Here is a 24,698-nt window from a genome sequence, read left to right as displayed (position 1 = left end):
CAACGCAGTTTGCTGTGTAAACTGGCTCTTAACAGGCACTGGCTTTAATCACCACGAATAATTGCTCCAACACTAGCTATTTGTCCTTACACTACAATTATCCCATTTTTCATTGCTTGCAAGGTCTGAGTTTACTGATGCAGACTCACTGTGTGATCTAAGTGCACTAAGGGGGCACAAATAGGCACTGAGCACATACAGGTGTCGAAGTCTGGTACCCCGTCGAATAGTTTTTCCCTCCTGTTAAAATCTTTCCTACATCACCACCAGCAAAACTTACATCAGTGAAAAGAGACAGCAGCACAGAACACATATAGAGCCGTAACAATGTGACTAAAAAACATTTAAGACCCATTCAATCTAAATTTAAGACATTTTAAGGACCAGCTGCCACCCTGTGCAGAAACCAACAATGTCAACATTTTTTCCAGTGATTGTGTTGTGGAAAAAATACACAGAATCAACCATACAACATTATAGTTACAATCAGATGACAGTAAAAAAAAAAAAAAAAAAAAGGAGGAGAGAATAAAAACATTCAGTTATCTAGAAGCACATGGGTCCACTGGATAAAAGATGTGATGTGATATTATTTTTATGGGTTTTGTCTGATAAAGTTTTAAGAAAGAAACCATCTGTGAAGGTTTTGGTAATGTTTGGACATAAGTAATAATATTCAGTCTGAATCCAACATGAACTTTAATGGTGCCCAAACATCAACAGCTGGACTGATGTGGAGCAGAAGACTGTGGTGCATTGTGGGAGACACTGAGCTCTGAGGCAGCTTAGGACAGTGTGGGTTAAGGGGACTGTGACATGAGACAAACTTGTGTATTACCTGAAAGTGCATGAACACACATTTAAGTGCTCAGGAATTAAAGAGCAGGTACAGGGACAGTTCACACATGTAAAATGTGCAGTGATGATGTTCTCGTCTAACGCTGAGCAGAAAACTGTCACACTGTTCCTTTACGGGGAAAACTCATCAAAAACATCAACATCAAAAGACAAAAATAAAATCTTTCTTACATTTTAATATAAAAACATCACGACTGTCAGCTGTTGTTAGACGTAGTGTGATGGCTGTGTGGTGACATAAAGTCCAATGACACCCTGACACATAAACCTCACACAACATCAGAGTCTCAGTCCAGTCTCTTGTTTCAACACCAAATATTAATTTAAAAAAACAGAATCTCTCCCTGCGATGCTGGAGCCAGCCGAGGCAGATCTGAGGTCAGCTGTGGGCGGTCAGACGTCTGTTGATTTGCTGCGTTTCATGTCACTGAAATAAGAACAAAAACACGCACATTATAGATTGAGGAGAGAAGTGTGACGGCACCCTGGTGTTACTGAGACTGTGACGTAAGAAGGTCAAACTGTCAGCTGGGGAAGGGCCTGTGTCATGACGTTTCTTTCTCAGCGCTGGCGTCTTTTTTGTTCGTTCGGAGCGAGTGTGTGTGGCTGCATGCAGCTGCCTGGAGAGAAAGTGCAGCGCCCAGCTTCTTTTTTCAGAGCGTGGCCGCTTTCAGTTGAAAATTTCTGAACCTTGCAGACGTCACTGCCGCTTCTTAAGAGGCTCCTGTCACAACAAAGCTCGTTTTTGTGAGCAGATCGGCCGGCAGACAGTGAATATATGCGTGGATGTTGGACAGTGGATTTTGTAAGCTTGTTTTTGAGTGTGTTGTCAGTCCTCTGTTCATGTAGCATTATATTAGCTACCTAGCTACAGTTAGTGTCAAGATATTGTTGGCATAGAAACATACCCATGCTGGCCACGTCATTAAAAGTAGCACTGGGAGCTCTTTTTTATGAAGCGCTGGGATGAAGAACTCCTGAGCGACCTGCCACTGCTTTTCTGTTGAAGAAAAACCTTATGTGAACACAGGCCCTAAGATGGAGATCCACAGGGACGTAAGAAAAGCTCTCTTTTCTGAACAAATCAGGGAAACTAAACTCGTCTGGATAAAATTGGGTTTCGTTTCTTGGTTGCGGTTTATGGCATCGTAGCAAACTGTGGTTTCCATCCATGTTTTTGCTCTTCATCTCGATTGTGGAACTATTTTTTCAGCTGCCTCACACCCGTGTGTGAACTTCCGCTTGATCGTTCCTTTGACCCTGAAGCGTTATACACTCCAGCCCACTTGATGGCGATAATGCTCCGTTACATGGGTGTTGCCAACCGGCAGGAAACCAGTGCAATGTAATGGGACACAGAGGGTCTGTCCCAAGTCTCTTATTTTTATAGTGCTACTGCTAGCTCCTCGCTTGAACCGGAAGTCGTTCGAGGTCCGCCATCTTCTAAGCCGTCCCAAGTCTCTTATTTGTGCAGCGAGGAGCTAGCGCTAGGAGCTAGCAGCAAGCTTTAAGCAGCTACGAGCTAGGATGGTTGAGAGCTTCCTATCCGGAAGAGTTTTTCAGCTGAACGCCATGACGTATAAATACCCGCCCTCTACATCTGGCACATTTGAACGAGATGGCGGAGAAACAGTTCAAGAGTAAGTCCCCGTTACATGCATTCTTTGCAATGAATCGCTGACTATGTTGAATGATGGCAAGTGGATTTAATAATAGTGATAATAATAATGATGATGATGCTCATCACAGTGACAGTGGAATAGCAGGGCTACAAACCGTTCTGTAATTGCACAAACTTCGACAAATGACTCAATAACAATGGTAATACATGCAAAAGTGTGTGACCAGAGTCATGACGGCGGGGGGTGGAGGCTACTGTTTTGGTCAGCGAATATAATGAGACTTGGGATGTACCCATAGTAACGCCAGAAGCTGACTGCTTTACGGAGCAGATCCAGCGGTGCTGCCATCGCCAGGAATGGACGTCGCTTCACGTGACGCTTCAGTGGAAAGGATGTCTCATGTCTCTTAAACCGACAATGCTCGCTCATCGCTCCTAGCGCTAGCTCCTCGCGTTTTTTTCCTAGGTGGGAGGGGCTTAACAGCTAGCAAAGTCGGCTAGGTAAGATAACTAGCAGTAATTTAAGAGACTTGGGACAGACACAGAGAAGAAGCAGAAGAAGAAGGTTGACGTTGTCTTCAAAGGCATCGTACTGCAAAGGTTGTTTACAAGCAAGTAATCCGTTGTGCAGTTGTTTAAACTTATTACAAAACTTTTTCGTTCGTTCTCTACCAACGGACAATGAGGCTTCTATAGGAAACCAATGGGGTAGACAAAATGTCAAATAAATCATCACGGAAACCACAGTTTGCTACAATTTATATGTCAGAACATCAACGAACACCACTGAGCACTCGGTGAGTTTCATGACTTTGAAAATGAACGTTTAGGGTGGTTTTAGGACAGGTTCACACATGGCCATAGACAGCAGTGTTAAGCCAGGCAGGGGAAAGCCAAATTCTCCAAAAATGAGCAATCGTCACTATTTTGGTCTTAACCACTCTGTTTCAACATAAACAACCCAGAAATGGGACTCAAAGTGCAAAATACTCGACTTCTCCTTTAAAATCATGTGTGGAAACTCACCTGAGAAGCCGATCTCCACAGCTGTGGCTGACCAGGTAAAACCTTTCACCATTGTCTTTATAATGACGAAACTGTGGATCATGTCGCTAAGGATATTTCTCGACCTTAGCAACGAGTCTCTCACAAGAAGCAAGGAGAGGAGTTTAGCTGCCACAGGAGCAGGGATGTACAAGCAGCCTAAAATATGTGGGGCTTCCTTTAAGAGCACGAGGCTGGAAAAAGGACAGTGTTGTGACGTGTCTCGGGATGGCGCATCCATGAGAGTCGGCATGTACGTAGAATTTAAAGGGGCAGCTGAGTGTTTTGGCCCCTACGGCTTTAGAGATGCTCTGACAGTGTCCCGACGGCATGATTATCTATTTATCTTGACCTGTGTCCTGTAGTTCTGCTGACTTACCGCAGCTCCACCTTCAGCCGATCCATTTTGTCGTGCAGCCGATCGTTCTTCACACGGATGGGATTGTTGGGGACGAACCAGGCCGCTATAAACTTACACACCACCACAACATGCTGTAGAAACACACAGACGACACACACAGAAACTTCTTCACTGTCGTCTTCAGATTTGGGTCAGACAATGACGTCCATTTGACCTGGAGTACAAACCTCAAACAGGATGATGAAGGCAAAGCGCACGGCCAAGACCAACCAGAACTGATGGGTCAGAGCATAGTCCTCATTCCTGTAGTCTCTGTAGCTGCACAAACACACACACACGCACACAGTTTGTCCCCAGTATCAGATCTGTGACTGCTTATTCTGTTATGTAAGTTCTTCTCACCTGCACTGTGCGACGTCGAGGCCATCTATCTTCATCTGGTTTGTGCTAAAGACATCAGCTCCTGAGTGTGTCACATTAGCCGTGGACAGGGTGTCATTGATGTAGCCCTGCATGCAGCTGCAACAACACAAAACACATGATGATGAAGAGACACGACGCAGCCTGCTGACGAGTCATCAGGTGTTTCTACCAGCTGAAACGAGACTGACTGTTCGTGAGTTGTTCCATTAGCACAGGGGCCGTAGCTGTAACGGTAGACGAGGCGTGGAATAAAGTCTGATGAGATTCCAATAACCAGACCGTTAGCAATCACTGCTAACACGCCGATGGCCTCCAGCACCTTCGTCCACACACCTACAGACAGAAGAACAGGACACACTGTACTTTACTACGTGCTTCAGTATAAGTAGATGTTGTTGAGGGTCCGCTGTAGCAGACCACTCTACACAGAAACCTCTGACTCAAATATCCACAGACACACTGCTCACCGATGTCGTTGGTCTTCCGGGGAACCAGCCGCCGCTCCAGGCGGACCATCTTGATGGCGTCCAGGCGGATCTCAAAGATGTTGTTAATGAGAGCCAGCAGGGGGGCAAGGGGAAACGCTGCCACGAATATGGTGGTGAAACTGAACTGGACCACTAGAGGGGACAGACAGTCAGATAGTAACATGGCTTTAGAAAATCTAGCCCTGACGGGAGACTTTGGCCAATCATAAGTCATTTCAGAGAGAGAGTGTTCCTATTGACTGTTCTACAAATGCCGGCAGCAGCTCTGGAGACAGACCCCAAATCAGTGGCTGCAGCAACCGAATCCAGCCAGCACAAACACCAGCTGCGGGGCACTACAGCCCTGACTCCACACCTGATCAGCAACTTTCTGTTGCTGCTGTTACACAGGTTAAACCTGGCGCTGCCGCTGGCCACCAGTCCCTTGTGACATCCAGTGCTGGGGGGTTTGCGCTGGCTGAATTCAAACCTCTACAGCCGATAACGAAAGGTCTGAGCAAGGCGAGGGGATTGTGGGGCAATTCTTGTCTCGAGCCACTACAGCCTCCACTGAAAGTCTGTCTCAAGAGCTGCTGCCTGCTCTCCTCCTGGAGAAGCAGCCCATAGTGATGGGAAGCAAGCAAATTCTTGTCTCATTTGTGGTCTGATAAACAGAGAGAGCGCGGGACAAGGAGGGGCTGAGAGAATGTGCTCTACAATGAAAGAAGATGAAATAATCAGCGTATGAAGTGCATGCATATGCCTGTGGTGGAAAGAGCTTAGGAAAGAGAGGGGGGAGCTGCAGGAAGAGGCAGCTGCAGTGTTTTCAAATTCTATTGTTTCGTGCGTACAGAAAGTATTCAGAACCCTTAAAAGTTTTCACATTTTGATGTGTTGCAGCCTTCAGACCCTGACACACCAGGGCTATTTTTTTGTGCGATTAATTTGCTTGTCAAAATTCTTTTTCAAACTGTTGTGATGTTGTACCTATACTTAAGTAGGCTCTATAGTCCAAACTAAAATGGTAAACTTTATCATTCTTGTCAATGTTGACAAAGGCAGCACATGCCAGATCCACTTCTTCAGTTCTTACCTTTCACAATAAAAGCCTTAGACACATAGTGTGGGGGAAAGGGGGAGACTGAGGACCTACCCATCTCCAGAAACTCATTGAACAGGCTGAAGGCGTCTGTGTTGGCCAGGTGGTAATTCTTCAGCCAGTTCCGAAGTTTGCAGATGTCACACGGTTCAATCTGCTTGCTTTCATCACGGCAGGCCTTCCTGTAACAGTTACCGCACTTCCTCTGCAGCTTCTTCGCAGTGTTTCTGCGCAGACAGCTCTTCAACCAGCTGGAAAACACAGCATTTTGTTTTCTCATCAGGTCTGTGTTGGCACTATGTACGACTGGACATTATTTCATCACCACTTGCTGCCTTACAGGAGGTGATGCTGAATGAAAACGCAGCTAACACACTCACGGCACAGTGAACTCAAAGATGTTGTTGAGAGTCTGTTTGAGCAGCATGATAACAGCCATCTGGATGAAGAGGTCTGTTAAACAGCCACTGGGATGGCACTACGACACACAGAACACATCTCAGGGTTAGTGCTGTGGTGTGTTCAGGCTGGATGAAGGACTAAAACAACAGAGTGTATCTCCTCACCTCCTCCAGTCTGAATCCAGCAAGGCGAACATAGTTTCCTGGATGGCCGTTTATCCTGTGGTAAGAAAATATTCGTTTCACATCAACAACCAGCATTTTAACCCTCTGAATTCAAGGCTGGTTACTGTATAAAGTACATATACACAAACACATACACACACACTGCGCTCACGTGTGTGTGCTTGCGCGGAGATCAGTGAACGCATATGAGTGCGGTGCACAGAGAGGCAGTCAGAGCTACAGGCTACAATGAGGCTAAAAACAGAGTTCAAATGACGTTTTTCCAAACAACTTTTTATGTCGGGGCTTCAGGACACTTGGATCACTATGGACGAGCAGTATGGAGATATTTTGTGGTTTCAATTATGTGTTTTTGGACATTTGAATCTGGGGCGCCGTCAGCCTCCATTAGGTGGAGTTGTGTTGCTACCTCCTCTCCCCTTGGATCTCTGCAAGTGATGTGAGGACTCTAAAAACTTCACCTGAGCCTCCCTCGGCATATGGGTGAGTAGATAATGGCTGAATTTTCATTTTTGGGTGCACTATTCCTTTAATGTTGGCAAATACACATTTGAATACAACTTTCAGTACTTGATTAATAAAATCAGTTGCTTTTTCGGTCCACTAGATGGTGCTGATGTTTTGTTTTTCCTAGTGAGGTCAGCAGCATCTGGCAGGAAGTTCATCAAAACAAAGATGGAGGCACCGGAGAATGAAATTTAAAATGTGCTGTTGGCGTTTAAATCAATCGTCTGGATTTCACGACCTCACAGGCCACCATCCAGAGATAGCGTTAGCTGCCGATGGCCAAGCTAACGCTAAACTGCTCCGCTGAAAACTCAATCAACACTGGACACACTTAGCGACAAAACTCCCATCCAACTGCAACAGAGCAAAGAAAATAACAGTCCATCATCTACTTCACGTGCAAAGATCTGCGTCCATACAGCGCTGGTGAAAACCAAGGCTTTTGTTACATGCTAACAACACGTGAACTCAGCAGTTTTCCTGTAGCTCCTGTAGCATGTGCATGCACATTTAAACTGCGCAGCACCCCTCAGCATAAATATGTTTCCACGCACATGGACAGACACACTGACAGACAGATACAGAGTACCTGCCCAGGAAGAAGGCCACGTAGAAGAGTGAGGAGAAGAGAGTGAAGAACTGGAAGGTGAACATCTTGACGGTGAAGTTCCTCTCTGTGGCAGCGAAAGAGTTTGTCTTCTCTGAAACACACACACACACACACACACACACACACATTCATGTACTGTGAGATATTTGACAAAATGTCTTTGAACATTTGATTTTCTCTCAGATTCATTATCATGAGTGTATTCAGATATTTTAACGACACTTGATTGTTTTAAACTGATACATGTCTCCATCTATGCTAACTACAGCACACTGAATTAAGCTTGTTCTCACCTATTTTACACAGCTTGAGGGACACCCATCTGTTCACCTGCAGGTGACATTGACACAGAGACACAAGATTTGATAGTTATGACATTGTTGGCAGGTGCATCTTGTGTTGACAGATCTGTGTGATCTCATCTATCAGCTGCTCTTCAGAAACTTCCAGCAGAAACTTCTTCCTGATTCCTTGGTGGTCTGTTAAAGTTCCCGTCAGTTTAAAGATGATGTCAAGAGCTAATGTTCGCTCGCACACGAGGGTGAGGAGGTCAATATGTAAAGTGGTTTGTGTGCCTCAAACTGCACAAACACAGAAGCAACGAGTCGAAAATCAATGAAGAAACTTCCCAGAGAGCTAACATGTGTGTTAATGGCGGTTTAATGCAGTCAGGGTACTGGTGGCTATGACATGGAGGTCTGTGTGACCCTCCAAGGATCTGCCTCCCCAGACCATCACTGATCCACCGCCACACCGGTCATGCTTGATGATGTCACAGGCAGCATAACATTTACCACAGTGTCTCCAGACTCTTTCACACCTGTCACATGTGCTCAGTGTGAACCTGCTCTCATCTGTGAAGAGAACAGGGCGCCAGTGGTGGACCTGCCAGTTCTGGTGTTCTCTGGTGAATGCCAGTTGAGCTGCACAGTGCTGGGCTGTGAGCACAGGTCCCACTAGAGGACGTGGGGCCCTCATGCCACCCTCATGGAGTCCGTTTCTGACAGTGTGGTCAGAAACATGCACACCAGTAGCCTGCTGGAGGTCATGTTGTAGGGTTCTGGCAGTGCTCCTCCTGTTCCTCCTCACACAAAGGAGCAGATAGCGGTCCTGCTGCTGCTGGGTTGACGCCCTTCTATGGCCCTGTCCAGCTCTCCTCGTGTAATGGCTGCTCTCCTGGTATCTCCTCCATGCTCTTGAGACTGTGCTGGGAGACACAGCAAACCTTCTTGTGACCACATGTATGGATGTGCCATCCTAGAGGAGCTGGACTACCTGTGCAACCTGATTAGGCTGCAGGTAGCACCTCATGCTACCAGCAGTGACAAGGACACTCACGAGAAAGTCACCAAGTTGGCAACACTGATCATCAAGCTGTCCGGCTTTGTGGTCTCAGAGCAGCAAGGAGTGAGGGGGAAGAGCCACAGGGTACATCCATGGGTGTGCTAGCTAGCTAGCAGCAGGGCGGGCAGGCCATAATCGGGCCTTTACATCTGGCAGCTCACTTTCTTCATGCAAAATGAGCATGGCTTCATCTGAAGTGAGTTGGAAAAATGATCGATGCAACCAACTGAGGGTAGGATGATGCTTATCCCATACTTTACCTCTCTACATAGGATATATATTTACATCAGGGCTTGGATGTGATGCAGCATTCACATCATGTAATTTAAACTGTAGGAAAAGCAGAGTGGGAAACACCTTTCACATCAGCCACAGATTTGTATTCTTAGTTGGAGATATCGGGAACACCAATGCTATGTCCCCCCTGGTGAGAAGAACTACAGACATGTTGACAAAGTGTCGGCTTAATGGTTGCACATGCATCACCACAGGAAGTTAAATGAAATACAAGAATTGACACTCAAACAATTCATTTAGCTGTGGTTTCACTTTGTGATGAACTGCAGCATATACACAACAGAAGTAATTTAGGCCTCATATCTGATCTGAACCACCATGACAGAGTGTGTTCACACTTCATACTCTGAACTATTCTGTGAAGGCAGCACGAGGATCTGGATGCAGGTATACGTACCCGGGTCATGATCTGAATGGTGATGTAGTGCAGCACAGCTCCCAGCATCACGGCCACAGTGTTGGCATAATCAGGGATAAAGTTCAACTGAGACATCAAGGGGGCCGCCACCACTCGAAACACCACCAGGGCATGAGTGAGACCGATGATTATCATCAGCTGGAACACAAACAAACACACCAACATGTTGCATCGTCTTTCTGCTCACAACACACACACACACACACACACACACACACCCACACCCACACCCACCCCACAGCAGTCAGCCCAGATCATTCTCTGTTCTATAAAGCTGCAATCTGATTTAAAGCTTTTATAATCTTTTGTCTTGTTTTGTGATAAATTCTACTCGTGTTCCTGAATCAGCAGGAGATAATTAGAGACAATAACATGATATTATGTTACAGCTGTCACTCCAGGATACTAGCTGATCTTTTGGGTGTGAAGCAGCTTTGTTTTGGCAGGTGATCGTGTCAGCAGGTAGTGAGCAGAGCTCTGCCAGTGAGATACATTTTCTGAGGAATACTTTGCTCTGAATCACGCCTATCAGGTAGAGCTTCAGCCCACGCTGTATACCACATCCACCAAACTTCATAAACAACTCAGTATCTGTGTGTGTGTGTGTGTGGCTTACCATGACAGTTACCAGAATGAGGACCAGAGTGCTGCGCAGGTAGGAGTGTCTGAACTGTTTGGGTTTACAGTGTGGATCATTGACTATTTCCATGATCAGTTCCTCCTGTCAACACAAACACACAAACACACAACCCACACACACAGGATGAGATTCAACGTATACATTAAAGGCATATTACAAGGACTTCAGTGTGCTGAAATCCAGTAGGCAGTTTGGTTTTGGCTTCACTGGGCAAAAATCCCATAAATATCTTTGATATCTACAGAACCTCCTCTTGGTTCTGTTTTCAAGTGTTAGAAAATCCAGCCTGTGATGGGAAACAGGTCATTTCAAAGAGAGAGAGTTTCTATTGGCTGTTTTACATCTGCATCTGATTCAATGGAGGAGAGTCCTGCAAAGAAAATGTCTGTTCCAGCGTTGGCAACAACTGTCTGCACTACAAAACGACCCAGAAAAGGAAGACGGACTCATCGAAAAGAGAGTCTGGCAGTAAACGAAATAAAACGTGTGAATATCAGCGAAGCATTTCAGAGATGAAGAGAAAATGTTACAAAAGATTAGCCCTCTGCTAACTGGAGCTTAAAGGTGCTGACACACCAAACCAACATCAAAGAACTAGCAGCGACGAAAGCCAACTGTTGCATCGTCTACGTCGCCTCACGTCCTGTGTCAGTTGCATGTACGTTCTGCACCAGCGTGAGAGAGAGCAGAGTGAGAGAGTGGTACATCCTGTCAGCCGAGGGGTTTCCTATCTGTGCAGCCGAGCACCGCAGCACCTCCACGGACTATTACATCCAGACGGTCCCGGTGTTTCCTCTGCAGGCTCCACTTCACTCAGCTGCCCGATAAACCCGCTGCTTCTTCCCACTTTAACCTGAATAACAAACCAGGGCTCGGTGCTCCGGTTGGATCCAAACGGAGAGCCGGGGCTAGCTCAGAGACTAGCGGAGGCTAACTGGCTGTGCTTCATTCCGGTCATGCTGTGTCTAACGCTCCGCTAGCCGCTCCCAGCTAGCTCCGGTCTGTTATTCAGGTTAAAGTGGGAAGAAGCAGCGGGTCTGTGGGGCAGCTGAGTGAAGTGGAGCCTGAGGAGGAAGCACCGGTTAGCCCCGGTTTCACTACAGGCAGATTCACTCGCTACAGGGGCGAGGAAATAAAACCTGAACAGCCAATCAGAGTGATCTCTCTCACTGACAAGCTCCGCTGCCGATTCAACATGCTCAATCGGCTGAAAAGCTGCCGAAGTGCCGATGGTGCGGGACACACCGCAAAATCTAGGGCGACAGACGCTCACCAACGGCCGACCGTCCGCTTGGTGTGTCAGGACCTTTAGACTCATGGCTGCACCTTCATGTTCACGTTTATGTAGCTAAATGTTAGCTAGAGCTTCAAATCACAGTGTGTCCTCCGCCTCACTCCCCACAACTATAGACCACCTTACCAGGAGGAGAGCCGGCAGCAGTTCTGGAGAGAAAACCCCAGTAAGTGGCCGCAGCAACCAGAATTCAGCCAGCACAAACCGCAGCTCCTGGGCACTGGACAGCCCCAACTCCCCACCTGATCAGCAAACTTTCTGTTGCTGCCCGTACACAGATTAAACCAAGTGCTGCTGCTGGCCACCAGCATGCTGTGATATCGGGTGCTGGGGGGTTTGTGCTGGCTGAATTCAAGCTGCTACAGCCTTTGACCTAAAGGTGTGATCGAGGCAAAAGGATCGTGGGGTGGCTAGCAGCTAATTGTTGTCTCATATGTGGTCTGATAAACAGAGAGAGAGCAGAGCAAGGAGGGACTGGAAGAATGAGCTGCGTACAACTCTACAATAAAATAAGATTAAATAAATCAGTGTATGGGAAACACTGGGTCACTGTATGAAGCATATGCCTGTGGTCGTCTGGTGGGAGGGGCTTAGGACAGATAATTATGCATTTTATCCCAGGAATTGTAACTGATTACAGCTACATTTATTTTGTAATTTAACATGTAACTAGTTACTCCATAACACTGGCCAAACATCTGACAAACTGACACAGGCTGATATTTGGGTCAGATCCCTGAACCCAGATTAGCCAACGTGATTTACGTTTCAGATAATTATGACATAACAAAGCTTCAGGCGATGCATTCATGACATGACTCAGTAATAAACAAGTTTCCAACATGTTCAGACATGTAATGACAACCATCTTTGTAAGACGTGAGCAAAGTCTGCAGTGATGAAGATCATGAGGTGAAGGTAAAGCACCAGTAAAAAGTAGACCCTGAGTTAAGTTTGTTTTTTTTGAGGGAAAAGTATTGAGCTCAGTGGAGTGTAAAGGAAAAAAGTCTAAATCATGAATGCAGGTTAAATAAAATAATAATTTAGAAACAAGAAATCTGAAACACACAACCAAAGCTGCAGTCATGAGACACACACAGATATGATGTAGTAAATTATCACTTATCAACCTGAAACACTAAAACCATTAAACTCTGATTCAGTTTATTCTCCCAGTTTCCTCCAGCTGGTGTGTCCAACAACTGTACAGTGTTACAACATGATAGGATCAGTGTGGTGCAGTCTATTTACTGGAGACATAGTGAAACATGCAGGCAGCAGTTTGTCTTCACACTGCAGTCACTAACCTACAGACACCCGCACAGCCTGTGACAACATGTTTGTTTCCTGCAGGCTCTCATGTCACTGCACACACACCTTTGGTTACAGGGGAAGAAAGAGAAGACTGAACCGGGAAAAAAAACTATTTATTTTGAAAATCATTTTTTGGAAAATCATGTCTGTTTCTGCATATTAACTGGATATATTTTGTGTGCTCCATTACTGCATATAACCTGGATATTTTTTGTACTCTTTTGATGCACATTAACTGGATATTTGCTGTAGTCTTACCAGTCGACCCAGCAGATGGGACACTTTTTTTTTTACAGTGGGATTGTTGTCCAGAGCATCACTCATATCTTCGAGTGAGCTCCATCATCCTTGATATTAAAGAGGAATCAACAATGATGAGGTCTCTTGTATGTGTTTTGAAAAAGGTAACGTTAGCCTGTAAATGTTACATGCTTTTGCGTTCAGTACCGCACAGCCTCATTTGGAGTGCGTTTGACTACTTCAGAGTGCCACAGGTAGTTGTTAACTTAGTGAAAGCATATTTTCAGGATATTAGGTTGTGTCTAAGTACAGCAGGTTTCACAACAGTTTGGCAGAGGCTAGAAATAGGCATCATGGCAGGGTGTACAATTTCTCCATTAGCATTTACTATGGCAATGGAAGTAATCATCAGGGCTTCTAAGTGGGTGGTAGGTGGAGAGAGACGGCAGAATGGGTTGCATCTTCCACCAGTTAGGGCTTACATGGATGACATGACACTGGTGACCACAACAATGCCATGTACAAAGAGGCTACTAGAGAAGGTAAATAAGAACCTCAAGTGGGCCAGCATGAAAATCAAGCCTAGTAAATCTAGAAGCATCTCGATATGTAGAGGGAAGTTAAGTGATAGGAAGTTTGTCATAGATGATGAGGACATCCCAACAATTAGGGAAAAGTCAGTAAAGAGCTTAGGTAGGTGGTACAATGTAGAGTTGAATGATGAGGAACAGGTGGTGAAATTTAGAAAAGATGTGGCTGAAGGATTGGATAGAATAGATAAATCAGAACTTCCAGGAAAGTTGAAGTTGTGGTGTTTGCAATTTGGGCTATATCCTAGGTTAATGTGACCATTGTCAGTTTATGAAATTCCAATATCTGTTGTGGAGAGAATGGAAAGGTCGGTTAGCTCCTACATTAGGAAGTGGTTGGGTGCTCCTAGGTGCCTAAGTAGTGTTGCATTGTATGGAAAAGGGATACTTCAGCTGCCAGTATCTAGTTTAACAGAGGAATTTAAATGTACCAAGGTCAGGACAGAGCTCTTGTTATCTGGGAGTAAGGATGTGGTAGTTAGGAGTGTGGTTCCAAATCCAACCAAGGGGAGGAAGTGGAACCCAAGATCGGCAGTTCAGGAGGCAGAGGCAGCTCTTAGACATGCAGAGATTGTAGGTAATGTTCAGTTTGGCCGGGGAGGCCTGGGGCTTGGCTCAGGTAAACCGGTATGGAATACAGCAGGCCTCAAAGATAAAAGAAAGCTGGTTGTAGAACAGATACGCAGACAGGAAGAGATAGTAAGGGGTGCAAAGGTAGTGGCCCAGGCTAAACAGGGACAGTGGTTGAATTGGGAAAGTGTAGAGAAGAGGAAGCTTAGTTGGAGGGACCTGTGGAGTATGGAGGAGAATCGTATTAGATTCCTGGTAGGGGCTACATACGATGTGTTACCAACCCCCCAGAACCTAAAACTGTGGGTAAATGAGGACCCATCATGCCCATTGTGTTCACGTACCGCAACTTTAAAGCATATTTTGTCAGGCTGTAAAGTCAGCTTGTCACAAGGCCGATATACATGGCGACATAATCAGGTGTTGAAATGTTTAGCTGCAGGCATCGAAGGGAAACGAAGAAAGGTGAATTCAGAAGGTGTTAAGGATAGGGGCTTAGTAATTCAGTTTGTCCGTGAGGGAGAGAAATACAGAAGGGATAAGTTAGTGAGGAGGCAAGGGTGTGGCCGCCTAGAAGGTGCTTGTGATTGGGAAATGCAAGTAGATTTAGGGGGAAAGCTTGTTGTTCCTCAGGAAATAGTCTGTACCAGGCAGAGGCCTGACTTAGTGTTGTGGTCAGTGAGTCAACAGATAGTTTATTTCATTGAGCTGACAGTTCCTTGGGAAGACTCAGTGGAAGAAGCCTATGAAAGAAAAAAGCTTAGATATGCAGACTTAGGAGCAGAAGCTGAGCAGCGAGGATGGAAGACTAGGATTTGTCCAGTGGAAGTGGGGTGTAGGGGATTCATAGCAAGATCAACTGTCTCACTCCTGGGGGAACTCGGAGTGCGGGGACAGAATTTGAGGAAGACAGTGAGGGAAATGTCAGATGAAGCAATTAAATGCAGCCAGTTTATCTATTACAGAAGAAATAATGTCAGTTGGGGGCCAGCAGGGGGAACTACTAAGCAGGGCACATAACTCCTTGAGATCAGGTGGAGAGATCCACTTCCTGTCAGGAGAAATCCAGGAAGAGGAAGTATTTAAGTGTGGGAGTGGCCTATTGGAATCCATTTTGTTTGAGGCCATGCGGCAAGGTGAGTGTGTTTGCTGATCCTGTAAGTCCAGTTAGCTCCTTTAACTTTAGCTTATATTGTAGTTATGCTATGTAGCGTGTGAAATAGAGTATGGTGAATGTGCTAGTAAAGGTAGTATCAGCATTGCTTCTGCCTGGAGCTCGCATAAACGGAGCCTGGGCTTGGTTGAAGGTGGCAGTGCTGTTTGGGCTGAGATCACTGTCCAGCCTCCTGGAGGTGTCATTGTTGTGAGGGCCTGGGGAGGTAGACTGTACAGCCTAACCCGGCGGGGGAGTGTGATAGCCTAACAAGGCTTCCTTCCCTGGGTCTACCTCCTCTGTGGTAGTATAGGTAAGGTAAAGGAGGTTGTTCGGTTAGTGTGGGGAGCAGTGAGACCTGGCATTAGGGGAGTGTCTCTGGGACGCCAGAGGTCACTGTCTAGCCTCCTGGAGGTGTCGTGGGACTAACTAGACGAAACACCGGTGAAAGGAGGTTCCCACCCGATGACCCCAAAGACATGTTAGTTATCACTGCTCACGGGTCTGTATAGTTAAGCCTTGCCATAATAGCTTATCGTAGGGCTTAGGAGGATTATTCACTGAGTGCTGATCCCTTTTTTTTTTTTTTTTTTTTTATTTTATTAGAGCACAAACTTCTTGTGTTTATTTGAACTTTAAGACGAGAGGAGAACACTGGAGACAGCTAACACAGTTGTTTTTACGTTCTACTGTGACCGGAGTATTTTTGTGAAACAAAGGTCTAATGGACTGAATTCTTCTTTTTTTAAACTGAGGGGAAAATATCCATTTTATACAAATATCTGCGTGTGTGTAGACAGGGCCGACATTGAGTCCGTTTATATGCACACAATAATCAGATAACTGGGAATAATCAGGTAATGGTAATAATCTGATCTGACACGTTTACATGCACTTCAGTAATGCGATAATCAGAAAACCCTGGTTTACATGAATCGGTCTGTTAGTCGGATTTCTGTCCAAGTACATGACGTAAAACTCAAATTTCCTGTTACAGTAGGTGGCGGTAATGCACCTTAACGCTGGTTGCCACTCGCCGTAATACTGAAAAGAAGAACAAGAAGAAGAAACTTCCTGTTAGTTTCAAAACATCCTGTCTTCTTCACCATGGCAACGCTTCACAAAGAAGAATAAGAAGAATATGGAGGCGACGCTAACGGTCAGGGCTGTCCTTATGTGGGAGCTGTTAAGCCTGCAAAATAGGCTACACACTGCTGCTGTCCTTCGCTTATTCTCCATGAGGAGAAAACGACAATGGGCTTTCATTCAGCAAGCATCTGCCGTTGGTCTCAGCATGATGGGTCCTCCACTCCAACCAAAACAACGTGCTTGCTGGATGCGCATCCGGAGCAAGGACTGGTGGGAGAGAGTGGTCCTCAAGGAATTCTCAGATCCAGAATGGAGAGAGAATTTCAGGATGTCTCGGAGAGCATTTGTGAAACTGTGTGATCTGATGAAGGATGTCATGAGCCCCAATGAGACGACAGTACGTCCCCCTGTACCTCTGGAAATGCGAGTGGCATATTTTCTACGACTTTTCACACATGCGCAGATGTAAAAGAACCAAAGATACCAGATTAATGGTATACATGCACCGAATAAAACGGACTACTGGGGAAAAAGCTAGGTGTGTTTATCGGATTTCTCAAAATCCGATAATGGCTTTTATCTGATAAAGCACATCAGATTATGCTGTTTACATGACCACTTGAATAATCTGGTAACTCCAGAAATCAGATAATAACAGATAGTTTATTGTGTGCATATAAACGGGCTCACTGTCTGGGTGCCATTAGCGATGTGTAACACAACACTGCAGACAACAACACAGGACACAGACTCAGATTTGTCGTCAGTACCTCCTCCTCACACCAGTCATACACCTTCCACTTAGACACGGCTCTGGCTCTGTGTCTCTTCCACAGCTCCAGGAACAGAGTGGCTGTGGAAACACACAGGGAAACCAGACTTCACATCACTGGAACATGTTAGATTAGACACCAGAGTAGATCATGAGATGAAATCAGACACTCACCCCAGATCGCCATGAACATAGCAAAAGCCACAGTGCCCTCATTGTCAAACAGGTGGCTGACCTGTGTGGATACAAACACATTGTACATCCCATCAACAGGGAAGATCATAAACATGGCACCACACAAACACACAGATAAACATCAAGACCTGCTTTTCATAAAACCTTTAATATGTTTGTGTCTGAAGTTCTGACATCACTCAGAACTATAGTTGAAAAGCCGTTGTAATTCAGTTTCTAGGAAATGTCGGTGAAGATTCTCAGTCATCCAGGTCATGGTAATCCTAAGTGCTATATCGTAGGCAACTGGACTTGCTTGCGGTTCTTGAAGACATTTCACCTCTCATCCAAGAAGCTTCTTGGATGATAAAGCACTTAAGGTTACTAGGAAGTATTTGCAACATCTCTGCTGTGTCAGCTGGTTTGTGGTGAATTCAGTGACTTTATTCTGGTTCCAACATTCAGTATATTGGCAGCTGTAACTTCGTACTGCAGGTCTGTCGAAGTAGCGTGGCCAAATTCAAAATCCGAGGCAGTGTAAAATTTAACAAACTCATTGGTCAGTGCTTAACATCAGAAAAATTCAGTTTGAAATCTAAATCTGACAAACACACACAAAACAGCAAACCAACGGAGGCTGGCAGCAAGTTGAGGCAAAACAATCCAAAACGTAATGAGACGCCCATTCAACATGCTCAATCAGCCGAAAAAAAGCCAGCAAGAGTCGAGCAGTGTCCATTGTGTGGGACACACTGCAAAATATAGAGCAACAGATGCTCATCGTCGGCTTGACAGGGCCCTGACGGCCAGACTGCAGCCACATCATGGTGGTTTAATTTGCAAATGCATCTTTTCCTCTCTGTTTCAGCCCTGCAACACTGTGTTTCTCCCTAAAATGGAGTTTTTCTAAAATTTTTGCTAGAGCGTGGAGATGTAATGCTTCAGCTCTGTGTTTCAGGCAGCACGGTGGTGCAGTGGTGGAGGCTCCAGGCCCCCCGTGACCCCCAATGGGACAAGTGGCTACAGAAAATAAATGAATGAATGAATGAAGTAAGCTGCTCAGTGAGAATCTGGGACTGCATGACAGGACAGTTGTGAGGTCTTCAATTTTCTCTGTGATTAAACAGGGTAAATGTCAATATATCTGAATTCAAAGCAGAGCTGCTTTATGTTGATTTGTAATTAAAAAAAAAAGATCTGATCAGCAAACTTAATGTCTCACTCCTCACCAGATGCTGGCTGTGATGCTTTTTTGTTATTAGAACTAACTGCAGCTGGTTAAAATGACATAAGATGAGCTCACCTTGGCGTAGGTGCAGGTGTCTGACAGCCTCCACACTGTACAATTGTCACAGCGAGGACACATAATGACACTGGACTGACACACTTCCTTACTGAAGACACACAGAGACAAACATGAAAGGGTTAATGGGAATAGAAATTAAAGCATGATTCAGTGATTCATCTGCTGCACAAACATGATAAACAGGAAGAGCTCGCTTCTCATGGTTCTCTTGAAGTCAAACGTTAGAAAGTCCCTACATTTCATCAGTTCAGAGAGTTCGATGAATCGGACTTTGAAAACTCGCAGGAACAAACCTCACAGAGAAAATCTGAGAGGTTCAGGAGAAGAAAGGCCCAGTGTGTTTTTAACAAGTTTCAAATTTCAAATAGTTTGAATGGGACTTGAAAGTTATTTTGATGCAATGACATAATAATTTTACTTCCACAGCATCTGACTCACATGAGAGGGTTGGTGTTGAAAAAGGCGAGTCCATACAGGAACACTACGACTCCCAGAGCGGCAGCTGGGACCAGCAGCTTGGTGTACCAGCCCAGCCACAGGTAGTACAGAGCCACCTTCTCTCCAAAGTAACACCTGCAGACATCATGTAACACAAACACATCAACAAACCAGAGACTAAAAACGTCTTCAGTCACCCTGGCCTTTTTCATATTTAATTGTTTTATACTTTTGAATCACAGAACACTGGTTTTACCTTTTTTTCCCTTGCTTAACCTGCTGCCACTGAGACCTGGCCTTGGGTAAGTTGTAAAAAATGGATAGATGGATGAATTTGCCATCAGCAGCTCCTGTTTGCAATGTAACTATGAATGTACAGCTTTTTGTCTTTATTGGAGTGGACAGTTTTAAGCATTAAAGGAGGCGATAGAGGGGGGATGACATGCAGCAAAGGGCCACAGGCTGCTCCACCCTCTAAGCTACCAGGGGACACAAATCACTGATTTTAAAGAGAACAGGATGATTCTGAGGCAAGTTCTGCTGCAGGTCTGCACCATCTCTCACTTCTTTTAAGTGAAGATAAAGACTAATCTGCTTTTTATTACATCAAATATTATATATTTTTTATTTTGCACCTCGTCTGAATTTATTCACCTTTTATATATTTCCTCTTTAATCTTTTACTGCTCAGTAAAGCACTTTGAATCGCCCTGGTGTATGAAATGTGCTGTACAAGCAGAGCTGCCTTGCCTTGCTATCAGGGACGTCTTTTTTCTACAACTTACGGATACTTGATCCCGATAAGTTCCAGAGATACTTATATCTTCTGAAAGTGTGAGTCACACTGAATCTAAAAACACATGTGTCATGTTCAAATTTGTGTTCAGATGAGTTATGCGAGATATGACTCAGAGAATGAGCAGATGCAAATTGTAGCAATCAGACACTGAGTGGTTAAATCAACTTCCTGTTGTTGTTACAACACCTGAACGCACCTGTCCCTTTGACCTCAGCCCAGGTCTTAGTGTGAAAACCTCTGACCTAAACAAATGTTACAGGTTTTACATCCTGCTTTCCTTAATCCACTGTGTGAACATGCTTAACAGTGACAGACAGACAGACAATTACAGTACAACTAGTCCATACCCATTGGTAGCTTTGTCACCTTCTACCTATGCCAATCCTCAATGCCTATGTGCAGTTTCACATAGATTGACCACGTCAGTGAGTAGAAAAACGTGGGACAAACAGAATGACTGACTGACAGAATGACACACTGACAGTTTCCGTGATTATGTACAGCATACCATACCATGACTTAGTCATACCAAAAATTAGAAGAAAAAAAACAACATTGGTCCACAGGGGGAGCCACAGCGATCGGTCGCATTTTAGCCATTTTGAAGCATTTTTCTGTTCTTATAGCGCCACCCAGTTGCCAATTAGAGTTAAATTTCTCCAGTCACCTTGAGGCGTCCTGTTCTACATATCTACCAAGTTTAGTAAAAATCCATATGGCGGTTAGGCCTAGATAAGAAATGAGCTCTCTAGCGCCCCCATTTTGTTTGATGGGGTCAATAATGGAGGGGTCCCCTCAGATTATGTGTGGTCATATGCCTACAAAGTTGCGTGGTGATGGCTGAAACCCTTGAGATGTTATACACCTTTATGTGATGAGCCACGCCCTCCGCAATATTCATTGCCTTATAGAAGCTCAGTTTTAGTAAGTTTTCCAACTTTTGCCAAGAGGGAACTTTAGATATTGGTCCCTAGATTATGTTCACCCAGTTTCATGCAGATCGCTCAAACTTGAGCGATGTAATATTGCTTCATTGGCATCCTCCCATGACCCTCTACCACTGTGCCAAATTTCACATGGATTGACCAAGTCAGTGAGGAGAAAAACGTGGAACAGACAGACAGACAGACAGACAGAGTTTTCATCATTATATAGTAAGTTACAGACAGACAGACAGTTAGAGACTGACTTGACGTCGGTGACTGGTTGTCCCGTAAACAGAGCCGACCATCGAGCCCATTTCTTCTTCAGCTGTTTTTGCATCTTTCTCTGAGAATCATTGGAAAAATCAACATACATACATTAGGTGTTTATTCTTTATACCAATACACAGTTTCACATCAACATCACAACATCTGGGCAAAAATATATTTCATTGTGTCTGAATAGTTTGTTTAGTGTTTTCACTTTGATGGCTCTGAAGGCCTTTGCACCTGAAATCTATATTTTTGGTCCAAGTCCACTAATTGGAAGATCAGCGGTTTGATCCCCCGGCTGTTCCATCGATGTGTGAGTGAGAGTGAACGGTTACTGACAGGTTTGGTTTTATGCGGGTTTTCTTTGTAATCCATACAAAGCCTTTAAAGAGTTGTTTGAACAAGAAGCGGTGAAGAAAATGTGGCGTAAGCTGCGGGACACATACATCCACAACAAGAACAGAGAACAGAGCAGAAGCTGACAGCTGGTCAGCAAGACAAAGAAGTGGAAGTATATAGAAGCAACATCCTTCTTGAAATATTCCACGTCAAAGAGATGCACAGCAGCAGTGATGACGCTACAGCAGAGGGGAATTTAATGGCCTCACAGCATCATGTCTTAACTCAGGTAGCCGCAGAGAGTGGCATCGACCTGGGAGGTAACTCCAGTGGAGAGAAGCAAAAGAGGAAATGTGTCTTTACATTTTGTCTTGTGTGGAGAATTTTCCTGTGTGCAAGGTTTCTGTGTGTTACAATTTTTATCAGATGACCGATTTAAAAAACGCACATGAAAAATAGGGACCTGATGTTCACTCAGTCTCAAGAGAGGAGAAACACCTGTGTCTTTGTGACAAAGCAGAACCAACAGATTTTTCTGCTTCATCATATTTTCACTGGGTGTTATAAAAAGTAACCATGTGACTGTGTCTCATGACGTGTTGGGTTGTTGTAGGGACCAGTAGCAAACGCACTCTGGTTCACCTCTTTAAACCCTGAGGACTTTGCCGTGGACTCTGGTGTATTAAGTGTGTGATGTTTCCTTTTAACTGCAGCCTCAGGTTATTGAGCCTTTGATCTGTGTGTCATCCTGACACAGAGCCTGAAGCCAGAACAGGAGCTGCTTCGTGCAGTTTAGTTTCTCTGTGAGGATGGTGCAGTATGTGCAGAGCAGAGACTGGTAACAATAACTTTATCTGTTTTGGAAACATTAACGCCCCCCCTCTCTATTTACATAAAATGGTTCAGTCCGACTGGATCAGCTGCAGTGCGTCGTAATTTGTCACAGACAGCAGGTAAGGAGGCTACGGAAGCGCATTGCATTCACTGGTTAAAAGAAAATTAGACACCTTATCTCGTAATTACGAGATAAGGAAGAGACGGCAATATGCCTCAAAAATCAGGTAGCCAAAATCGGAAAGAAAGGAAGCTAAGAGAGGAGAAAGAAGCAAAGGGTCGACAGTATGTCACCCAGTATTTCAAAAAGCAAGGTGGGTTTGTTAGTGGTTCATGTGGTGGGAAGTTATGGAATATTAACTTTGTCCCTGGTCTATAAGCTGCTTATAGACCAGGGACAAAGTTAATATTCAGAAGAAGGTGATCATTTTAGTTAGGGATGAGCAAGAAACCAACTTTTTTTTTTTTTTTGCTGAGCGAAAACTAACTAATAACTTACAAATTATGGTGAAAAGGTAGTTTCTTGAAACCCTAGAATTAAGATAAAAATATTCACAAACGAAAAAACACTTCCGGTTGCTGATAAGTAGTGTTTAACTTCTGATTTAACACTAAAAATTAAAACCCTCGGCGCACACTGCAGCGCAAGCAGACAGATGCGCGACTCAGAGCAGCATGTGTCACTGACACCAGACTCAGAGCGCAGCGGACCAGTGGAAAATGTCACCATCAGCATATTATCTTACATCAATAAAATCTATTTTATCATTGTTTTGAGTCACATGTTGAAAGAATTTAGTTGTCTATGTTCAAGCAGGAAAATAGGTCTCCATTCACTGCACGTTGGGCTTTCTAGTTCCTTTTCAGAGATGGTGTTGCGTTCAAGGTCCCCCCAAAAAACGGGAGGAAAAAAAAGCAGAATATTCGATTTTTTTTTTTCACAATCGAATCCCGTGCCATCGAACAAAGCTTTGAAGCTTCTAATTTTTTGGGTCAGCTCTATAACGTACACTCTACAGAGCCAGGTCCAGGATCCTCTTCAAGTTTGTCAGGGAGGAATGTGGAAGTGGAGGAAGAGATTGTTCTTTTTTCACAGATGTGGGAATGATAGTCAGAAATACCATCAAAATGCATAGTTTTATGTAAAATAGCATCAAAAATTTTTGGCGGCCTCCTGGCCAGCTGTGCATAGGTCCCAGTAAAAATTCTTTTCCGGGGGCCCAAAATCCCTGGCGGCGCCCCTGTGTGCCTGCATTAAGAAAACACCTCTCTTTAAACGCAGGCAGCTGTAGTTTGTATTCGTCATTCACAATGAAAAAACAGAAGACCAACAGGACAGATTCAAGATGCTAGTTAGCCACTTACACATCAAAAACACAGCCTGATGTTAAAATAAGAAAAGATATTTACCAGCACAAGAAACAACAACACAAACCATTACAAACAGTTTCTGCTAAAGAGCTAAGTGGCTTTAAAATACCTCATATAACAAGTTTGTTCTCACTCCCTCCTGACATTAGGTGTTTGTTTGCTTTCCTCACTTCAGTTTCTCTTCTCGTGCACTGAGCTCAACATGTCAAGCAGCCGAAAAACAGTTGACAAGGACCGACTGGTGCCAACAGTGTGGGACACATCGCAAAAGCTATGGCGATAGACGCTCACTGATGGTGACGCTGATCGACAGCCTAACATCAGCTCGGTGTGTCAGGGCGCTTATACAGTACTCAAAGTTTGAACAGGCACCTCACCAAAACACATTGTTAATTACATGTTTTTGACTTGTCACACAGCGCTGAGCTGCGTCTCAAATTACTCTTCAGCTTCCTGTTTTCAGATGATGTCAACCACTTCTATGTGGCATCTACTGCTGACCTGCTGTCTCCCCCTAAAAATCAAGCGTCGTCCCAAAAAAAGACAAAAACAGGTCTCTGGTAGGGCCGGAGTGAAAGAGGTGTGTGAATGTGAAAAATTCTTTCGGTACACTGGTGACCAGATAATCAATATGAAAGGACTCAGATCGTGCAGTGTAAGTTGAACAGGATCAGTCAGAGGTCGACTCACCTCATGGAGGCAAAATGTGGTTTCAAACACATCCTTCTCCAACAGTTCCCGCAGGTTCTCTGACGGGAACAAAGCAGAACATATCAGCATGAGAGGCTGCTGTTTGTCTCATATCATGTCCGTGTGTTTGCTGAAGGTCAACACATGATACTAATAAATTCTATCAAAACTCTCACCTCCTGTGCCGATGAAGGTCCGATGAAGGATGAAATGGACGATTCGGATTCTGGAGAGACAACGAAAGGTTTAGGTG

The 24,698-nt window shown here is 44.7% G+C and overlaps 1 protein-coding gene across 2 annotated transcripts in view; it reads right to left on the bottom strand.

Moving 5' to 3' along the window:
- Window positions 1–494: 494 nt before the first annotated feature.
- ano9b (anoctamin 9b) overlaps window positions 495–24,698 on the bottom strand; it is a 36,045-nt gene continuing 11,841 nt past the window's right edge. Inside the window, exons 5-25 of one of the 2 annotated variants that reach the window (XM_078173507.1) lie at window positions 24,622–24,671; window positions 24,446–24,504; window positions 21,205–21,284; window positions 19,217–19,351; window positions 18,776–18,866; window positions 17,473–17,533; window positions 17,297–17,379; window positions 10,253–10,357; window positions 9,616–9,774; window positions 7,871–7,907; window positions 7,557–7,668; window positions 6,440–6,494; window positions 6,254–6,351; window positions 5,928–6,124; window positions 4,775–4,927; window positions 4,496–4,640; window positions 4,287–4,403; window positions 4,112–4,202; window positions 3,903–4,015; window positions 1,767–1,858; window positions 495–1,285 (exon numbers count right to left, since the gene is read on the bottom strand). In XM_078173507.1, the coding sequence (XP_078029633.1) occupies window positions 1,810–1,858; window positions 3,903–4,015; window positions 4,112–4,202; window positions 4,287–4,403; window positions 4,496–4,640; window positions 4,775–4,927; window positions 5,928–6,124; window positions 6,254–6,351; window positions 6,440–6,494; window positions 7,557–7,668; window positions 7,871–7,907; window positions 9,616–9,774; window positions 10,253–10,357; window positions 17,297–17,379; window positions 17,473–17,533; window positions 18,776–18,866; window positions 19,217–19,351; window positions 21,205–21,284; window positions 24,446–24,504; window positions 24,622–24,671 (1,990 nt within the window). In that variant the 3' untranslated portion in view covers window positions 495–1,285; window positions 1,767–1,809. The remainder of the gene's footprint in view (window positions 1,286–1,766; window positions 1,859–3,902; window positions 4,016–4,111; window positions 4,203–4,286; window positions 4,404–4,495; window positions 4,641–4,774; window positions 4,928–5,927; window positions 6,125–6,253; window positions 6,352–6,439; window positions 6,495–7,556; window positions 7,669–7,870; window positions 7,908–9,615; window positions 9,775–10,252; window positions 10,358–17,296; window positions 17,380–17,472; window positions 17,534–18,775; window positions 18,867–19,216; window positions 19,352–21,204; window positions 21,285–24,445; window positions 24,505–24,621; window positions 24,672–24,698) is intronic. The other variant, XM_078173508.1, reaches the window with a different exon arrangement.

The sequence above is a fragment of the Epinephelus lanceolatus genome, chromosome 2, assembly GCF_041903045.1.
Source record: "Epinephelus lanceolatus isolate andai-2023 chromosome 2, ASM4190304v1, whole genome shotgun sequence".
NCBI lineage: Eukaryota > Metazoa > Chordata > Actinopteri > Perciformes > Serranidae > Epinephelus > Epinephelus lanceolatus.
The sequence above is the reverse complement of the archived record's forward strand: the minus strand, read 5'-3'. Positions and strand labels throughout refer to the sequence as shown.